Source organism: Bombus impatiens, unplaced genomic scaffold (genome assembly GCF_000188095.3).
Source record: "Bombus impatiens unplaced genomic scaffold, BIMP_2.2 scf_0548, whole genome shotgun sequence".
Classification (NCBI taxonomy): Eukaryota; Metazoa; Arthropoda; class Insecta; order Hymenoptera; family Apidae; genus Bombus; species Bombus impatiens.
Window position 1 is genome coordinate 499,878 of NT_176967.1, and position 8,616 is coordinate 508,493.

General features: G+C 49.8%; 1 protein-coding gene across 5 annotated transcripts in view; it reads right to left on the minus strand.

The window, feature by feature from the left end:
- LOC100743152 overlaps nucleotides 1-8,616 on the minus strand; it is a 240,125-nt gene that overhangs the window by 57,058 nt on the left and 174,451 nt on the right. For all 5 annotated transcript variants that reach the window (XM_024369253.2, XM_024369251.2, XM_033321977.1 and 2 more), the window contains one exon: nucleotides 2,028-2,205. In XM_024369253.2, the coding sequence (XP_024225021.1) occupies nucleotides 2,028-2,189 (162 nt within the window). In that variant the 5' untranslated portion in view covers nucleotides 2,190-2,205. The remainder of the gene's footprint in view (nucleotides 1-2,027; nucleotides 2,206-8,616) is intronic.

Below are 8,616 nucleotides of genomic sequence, written 5' to 3' on the forward strand. Positions count from 1 at the left end.
GAAACGAAACGGAAGATAAATCTCGAGGCACGGCGCGGCCGGCAGATCCTCCAATTACGCGTAATGATGTAAAATCGTCGGGCGATAATGGGTCCCCGAGTTCACGACGCTGCCGAGACACGTGTTCTCTATTAATAGGCCCGCGCCGTTTTTATCCGGCCAGCGCACCGGTCTTCGCCACGCGGCGAGGAAAAAAGTCGAGAGAAGAAGAGGATGGGGAAGACGATGAAAAAGAGGAGGCGCGGTGGCAGACCGATGGCGCCTGTCACGGGTAAATACAGTTTTTTAACGGACCGCTAAAGACAATAACAGAAACAGCGCGTCGTTCTATCGTCCGTCCCTCTTTTGTTGGTGCACCGAGAGAGCAAACCGTGAGCTACCTCTCGATCCGGAGCAACAGACCGGACGAACAGCAGCCCGAACCGATTACTCTAACCAACTGGTCTCACTTTTAACATCCGTCCCGATGATCCTACTCTCCTTTCTCTAACCTTGATTCTCCTTTGCGTTCTCTTTTCCCAACGTTCCGTGTCGCCGGTCTGGCCGATTTGCTCGACGATAAAGCTTAACGAGCGAGAGCGACGCGTACACTAAGCTCCGTTAGAGTCTCTCGCATAAATGAAATTTTAGAGAACGTGTGCGGGGATTACGGGAGGTCGTAAAACTTGGGTATATTTTAATAACGAGTTACCTCGTTAAAAAGTATAGAGCTAGAGCCGGGAGAAATCGTTTAATTGGTAGGAACGAACCGCGGTCGGTATCACTATTCACATACCGATTCTCCGATTTTCTTCAAGACGGAAGAATCCTTAGGAATGGTCGCGCCACGACGATAATAAAACGAGCGACGGGGATTAATCGAGCCGCTGGCCAAGATTTATTGCTGTGAAAGAGGAAAAATGAAGCCTTTTGGTGTCCACGGGATCCACGGAGAATTGTAAAGGCTGGTTGCGGCAAACTACGCGTCGCAACTTATTCGAAAGTTACCTGTACGGTGCACGAGTGGAGAATATTGGCCGAACTACTTTAATTGGAATTCTTTCCTCATCTTCCGAATCGTTTCCAACCGAACGGAAAGTTAGAACTGCTATACGTGTTCCCGGATCGCTGTTAATAGTTGCCTTTCTTATTTCAACGTTTAAACATCGTACAGTCGGAGTATGGTCGTTTTTCTCTTTTAAGAACTTCTATCGCCGAGAGCCGAATTCCAGAGGGATATTTTGTCAAGAGATGATTTCTCACGAGGAAGAAGTTACACGACGACGAACGAAGAAGAGAGGAGGACAGCGCGAGATCTCGTTTTTGTCCCCGCACGTTCCCGATTCAATTTGCTGGCGTCGGATAAGGAGTTCCGGAATTTATCCCGCCTTAAAATCCCGTCCTTTCGATATGAATCGAGCAACCGTGGCTCCATGCTCTTTCTTCCACCGGTTCTTTTCTGCCACCTGTTCCGCCATTTCGACCGCCCTATTCAGGAATTTCTATTCCACCGGACTCATCAAACTCCCGATTCCGGTGGCCGCCGGTTAGTTCCATCGACTTGGGTTATGGCTTTTCGAGGAGAAGATTACTTTGCCTTGCTCGCGTTTCACGGTTCACCGTTAGGATACAAAATGGAAGCTAAAATGGAATATTCGAGTAGATACTTTCGGATGCGTGGATTACGCCGGGGAGTACTTGATAGGTGACGGAGGTACGCCAACTTTCTCAAAGATGGATGACCGAAGCAAACCAACGTAAGACTTCAAGATCAAACAGGAGAGTTACGAATGCACGGCGCGGGTTGTATCAAGAATTAACGAACGTGGTGATGTGCCACGACGCGGCAGTTCCTTTACAGGTGCAAGTACGAAGTTGTACGAATCGTACGAAGTTCCGTAAGTAGCTCGATAAGAATCCTACATCGACGTTTTCGTACGATCGCTCGCCAATGATCGAACAATGGCTTTGGTCAATTGGAGAATTCGCGAGAATTCACGAAACGTTGTAGGAGTAACGGCAGGGATAATCGAAGGAATCGAACTTACCGGAATGGCGACGCAATCTTCGATCTCGGTGAGGGGCTCCTCCGAGCAAAAGGTGCCGTCGGTGAGGAAGGGTGGCCGAGGCGGTGGCGGCAACCGGAACTCGGGGGGTGGCCCGGGGCACTCAGGGCACTCCGTGCTCTCCAGCGTTTCCAGCTCCTCCATCCTCCACCTCAGCGTGCTGAAAACCACATGGAAAATCAACGCTCGATTAATCTTATTGACAGAACTATTAATCGGCACGTGGGAGAAGCTTTATCTCCTCCCCAAGGCTGCGCCGCCTCTCGTAATTTATTCTTCCTCTTTTCCTCTCGCGTGTAGGAGTAGCTTCCAACTAGCGCGGCATCGATCTTTTTTTTTCACTTTTTTTCTCTCCTCCGAGCCCGAGTTGTTCGCGGGTCGAACGTTTTCCCCGGAACCCTGGAAACCGAGTTACCCTCGATGTTCCACCTGTCTACCCTTGGAATGCCGTGCAAAACGCCTGCACGGAAAACAATCTACGTGCGCTTCGCGGAAATCTCGTTATTCGGTGGAACAGCGATCGTACGTACGTGAACCGGACGTTCTTCTAACGAGAGACAAAGACGGAGAGCAAAGAACGGACGAAGAGGAAAAAAGAAAGCGTCGAAGAGAAGCTGCGGAACGGAAGGGACAGCGCTGGGCCGTCGGTCGGATAAACTCGTTAGCAACGGGTATCGTCGAGGGAAAACAGGCGGTGGCTACGGCGGTGGTCTAGGCGAAGCAAGGAGAACCGGAGCACGAGACTGGAGATTCCAGGCTTGAGAGAGAGAGAGAAAAAAAAAGAAAAGAGAAATGCCGGTTGACCGAGAAAGTTCGCGGCCGGGGGTTAAATTGATAACGGGCCAGGCTCCCAACGGCGGCCGGAGAGTGGATTTCGCCGGCTAATTAAGAGATACGCGTCTGGTAGCCGGTTCTAATGGCCGCTGACCAGAGAATAGAGAGAGGGGAAACTCTTGACCGGTGCAACTCGTGCGCCAACGGGGTAAACGTGTTATTTTTTCTACGCACCGCATGCACAAACGCACACACGCGTCTATACAACCCCTCCCCATGGGGGAGGTATCTCGTTAGCATAGGAAGCACCTTTGGGTCAAGTCGTTCCAGCCGCTGCCGACTGGTTGTGGAACGGTCTCCATCTAGTCGGTATGCTAATACAGGGACTTAATTACAGTCTCATAATGAATCAGTCACGCCAGCGGTTCGTCTGCTCGCTACCTCCCATTCCTCCTCCCTCGTCCGGGCACACACGATTGTATTCTCTTGATTAATTGTTTCGGCCTCCCCGTAAGCACCGACGCCGCGACGTTCTAGCCGAGGATACACGGCGTATATCATCGAGACGGAATAGACGATCCGCCGATACGACGCCACCTCTATTCGTCATCCAACGCGTGATTTCGCTGATTGATTCCTCCCCTCATGCACTCTGACTTTCTTTAATCGACGTAGCGATACGCTGACGGTGAAAGCCTGCCGGAAACTCCGTGGGTGGGTGGCACGACGCGGCAGTACTTTGTGCGATGAGTTTCGTATTTTTTAACACGCGCTAAGTCCAATGTAGCGAGGTTCTCCGTTTCTCGTATAATGAGACTGTTCTTGTTCAAGTGGACACCGGCTGCGGCGTAACTCTACGCTTCTCAAGCCGTTTGCGTATTCGAGGAACACTTGCCCGCTGGTAGCTCGTTCGAGTCGACAAGTGGAATGACTCACGAAAACGAGACGCAAAAAAATACTCCATTAGGGCTTGGCAAAACAGGGGACCTATTAACCTTCGTCCGTCATACTGCAAGTTTCGACTGACGATCGGTCGAACGTTTAACTCGATTCGTCGCCAGCTTAGGAAAACTGAAAAGGAAACATCTAGCAACCCTTTCCAAACAAACCCTCGGTAGGTTAGATGATTTGTACGAAAGCAAAGTTGGAGACAGCAGCGTGGAAACAGACCGAGGCTCCACGACGTCGTTGACATTCGCTTGGAAACGACTTTGCACGGAAGTTAGGGCTCGTTCGAAGGTGTAACCAGAAGAGCGAGAGAGACGAAAACGGCGGAAAGAAAAAGGCATCGATGATGAAGAGCGTGTCGGGCCAGTATTTTGCACGTGGCGTAGCTAGACCAGAGGCAAAAGAATGGGTAGAGAGAGGTGGATCGAATAGAGGGAAGTGGGGGCGAGCGCCGTGTCGGTGGATAAAGTCGAGGAAGCAAAAGAGGAACACGTCCGCGCTCAGTTTAATAAACGCAGCGTTCCTTCCGTTCCGTTTCTTGGCTCGGCCGATATTCCAGCTCGACGCTGGCGACGTTGGAACCCCACGGTGCGTCTCCGTTTCTCCAGCATTCACTTGCTCGCTCTCGACCTCCGTTCTCCTCTCATTCATATGCAGAGCAGAATGCGGACGAGCAGCCAAGCGAGCGCCGTGAAGCGCTCATCTCGTTTCTGGCTCGGTTCCGCGTTCACCAAATCTCCAGTTCGCGTGATTTTTATTTAATTCTGCCCGATACAATCCCTTACGGCGTCACCACGCTGCTTTTCCAGCGCCGCTTCTCACCGTGCTACAGATCGCATTCTGTTCTCGCGTTTTCACGAGCGTCGAAACTCAACCGATGGAATCTCGACGTGAAAATACGATTACGCCGTACAATTTCGAATAATTTCGAATTCCTCCGTTGTATCCGCGCGAGGTTAAAATCGTGGTCGGCGAAATTTGCGCCACCGTAGATTGGAACAAAGAATACCTCGCGCGATTTGCCAAGAAACCGAACGTCGCGAGAGATGTAGTTTACCAGCACCTGCACGACGAGCTTTTCGCGCAACGAAGGGTCTGCGGATCAAAATATACAAAAGCAAGATAGGGGAGTGGTGGCAGACGGGGAAATTGAATGGCGGAGACCGGCACAATACCGTCTCGCGGAGCCTATCGGTATTTTCCAGGCGAACAGGAAACCGCGTCTTCCGCGCGTTAAATATTCGTCGGCCGACGAAGCCCGATGGGATTGCGGCTTTTCGCAGATAGAAAAACACCGTCTGATATCCACCAGCGTAAAAGCCACCAAACACCCTTACCCTACCTTCTTTCCTGTCTCTGTATTCTAAGAAAAAAAAAAAAAAATATCTGATACCGAGTTTGATAAATTTAAGCACAAGTTACGAGCCGTAAAATGGAATTATCGAGAATTGGCGTCCGAACGATGGAACCGCGGCAAAGAACAATATGTCATCCATTGTATTTCGAGGCAGAAGAGGAAGCATCGTTGACGGGGAAAAAAGTGAGGCTGAAGGAAAAATTTATTCGAGGGTTAATTGGAAGTGCGCCGCGCGATTTCGCGCGATAAATCTCGCCGGTCGCGTCTAGGAGCCACGAGGGACAACCTCTTTCTCAAAATAGTCTGGAACAACGACGCGTCCAAGGTTGGACTGGAGCCGGACCGCGGCTGAAAATTCGGCCGGGCCCTGGAATTAGAAATGATGCGCGAAAAACAGGAAAGTGGACGTCGGTCCTAATGAAATTGTGCGCTCGAGAGTGGCCGTTCCTGAAAAAAAGCGCACAGTCCGGCTCACGCTCGCTGTACCGACACCCGCTACGCTAATAAATACGAATAGAGCAGCGGCTAGCCTAGCCAGCGGTGGCTAATTTTGACGGAGAGAAACGCGATTTGGAAGTATGGCGATGGCCAGTGAATAAATAATACCGATACATGTGCATACTAGCAGGAACAGGCCAGAAGTAATTATCACGTTAATTAAGTGTCACTATAAACCGCTGCGTCGAAGCGATAAGAGGATTACGCGGTGAAAAAATTCGAAGCGGAACGATCGTTGAAAGCTAGTGGAGAAAGTTTCTGTAACTAGATTATGTTGGCGTATAAATTATAATCTGAACAAAACCGCGTCGTTTGGAATTATACAACGTAACCAAACGATCTCGACCATCTCCCTCTTTTGCAAACAGAGATTTTTTAACGTCTCCGTGATGAAATGACGAGAATTGAGTGACTTTTGCTGGATGGTCTTGGCCATGGCCCAAAACGAGCACGTAAAACCGTGTCTTCGCGCCACTGACACGCGTGGTAATTTCATTATGAAAATCCGACGAACCTTACGCGTTGGTGAGCGACACGCAGGAAAATATATTCGCGGTGTGACGGGACTGAAACGGTGGCATGGAAAAAGAACGGTGTTCGCGATACGAAATAGCGGACATTCGGTGGGAAGGGGCGAGATTTCGTGAACCGCGTCGCGCGAAATTTCATAACGTTGCCGCCCTTGCACCGAAATTCACCACGTTCACCATTTTCCCGAAACGAATGTCGCCGTGACTCGTATTTATAGTCGACCGTGGCTTCGTTTAACGTACTTCGTTGGACAACGAACAGCTTTCATTTACGAAACGAATCGCCATCATCGATTAAACGCGAAGCATCTTGAAAGATTCAGAAAATCGAGCGTTAAAATTCAACGACGAAACGGAGATTCGACTGGAAATTTGTAGAGAACATAAAGATGTTTGGCTCGTTCCGGTGATAATGAGTTCTAGTAATCGCTTAAATAACCAATTACTGTGAATCAAACGCAACCTTGCAACGTTGCGGAAATTGCGTTAATTTATTTTCGAGACTGTTAACTACCAAAATTTTCGTATAATCGTTTAAAAAAGAGGCTATGGAAAAGACAAATGCCTGCGCGTTCATTGATCCATAATTTAGCCTTTCGCGAACAAGTTTGGTGGAAAAAGGAAGAAGGAAAGAAGCAGAGAGAGAGAGAGAGAGAGAGAGACGAGGTTTCCCCAGGGACGGCGAAAGTAGACGAGATTAATTTGGAACGTCTCGAGATTTTGACGCGCGATTCGACGCCAGAAACTTTGGGCGTTAATTATTATCGTTGCGCTCTCCGGCTCCGGCACGGTATTTCGTTTCATCGCTGCATCCATCGTTACCAGCGGAGAGAGCAGAGAACTTTGAAACATTTACGAGCAACGTCGATTCGACGAGCTTCAAAGTTCATCGCGACTGCTATAAGCTGCAGGCAATGGGAAAAAAGTACGAGAGCGGACCTTGGAGCGTAAAGTACGGTTTCAGTGACGCGTTTCTTCCTTCGCTCGTGTCTGCTCCAACAGACAATTACAGCGGTCAGGAATCCAATACTTTCCGCTCCGAGAACCGCAGAAACGGCGTTAATCTCGTTCGATGTTCTCCAGCGAAACAACGGTTTGCAAGTGCGTTCGGTCTCCGTGGTAATTGCGCAAATACGCTCGTTAACGAACGAGAACGGAAAAGGTAGGAAAGAGAAAGCCTAACGTTTCTTCTGTCTTGAGTGACGACCGAATAATTTCCTGTCGATGGTTAAAAGGAAAAACAAGCAAACGTTTAATTGCAAACAATAAAGTAACTAAATAGTCGCACGAGTTAGCACGGCTGCGGCTGAAATTGAGAATAAAGAACGTGAAACGTGTACGGTGCGTTGGCCTGACGCTGTGGAAAGCGTCGAAGCGCACGATCGGAAATCGGCTCGCGTAGGCGTTCAGTCTGTCGACAGGGGACTGGCATTTGCGTTTTCGGTTGGCATACGCGCGGCGAACACCGAACAGTGTCGCATTATTTCAGCATTAGCTTCGCTTACCGAGCTCCGTATCCACCGCCAGCGGTTAAGTGATACAAACTCTACCAACGCACGCATTCCCCGTTCCTGATACACGCAATGCCTAGCTGCACCCGATACACGTCACAAAGATGATTATTGCTGTTTGCAAACAGCCGGCACGTCGCTAATACCAACGATGGTGTCGACTTTGTCGTCTCGTTCAGCCATCTATATACGCCTTTCTCTCTGTCATGAGAACACTTACGGGTTTAAAAGTATCTTCTCGACAGCACAAAGAGCCACGGATTCGGAATATCATCGGAGAGACCATAAAGGCCAAAGGTGAACGTTTTTGAACGATATTCTCCACCCACAGCGTTCCCAATTTGTGCGCTTTCTCTCGCGTCCAGAGTCTGCCATCAATTGTTATCCTCGCGAACGACGCGTGGCGTGCTCGACCCACGCTGAAGATCCATTTCGTCGAGCTTCGAGGCACGCGGTTCCGATTTACCATTCTTGGCGACTCTTTCGAAACTCTGCTCGACCGATGGAAAATTTCCACCGACTGCGCGAATCCCAGTCCCGTGAAATCGTTCGAGGAGCTCGCGACTCGCTGCAATTCAGCGCGTAGTATGGGTCCGTTTCAACGATTCTTTTCTTCGTTCGCCAGCGGAGCTAATCCGGAGTGGCAATTAATCCCGGAGGACGGTAACCGAGTTATCGGTACGTCTGGCGTTGCTGGCGAGAAACGAGCGAAACATATCATCCCCCGGAGCGTTTCTTCTTAGTCGACGACGATAAAAGGAGCTCCGGTGTTCTATGACGCAATGTTTAATGCAACGTAATTCCGCTACGTCATGCACGCACGAGAAAGGGAGAAAGAAGGAGCAGACTTGCGCATGTAGCCATGGTGCACGGTCACGGGAACATAACTCACGCGGAAAAGACTCAAGACGACCTCATCTCTATGTTAATCTTCCCTTCCCCGTGGCCCAGCG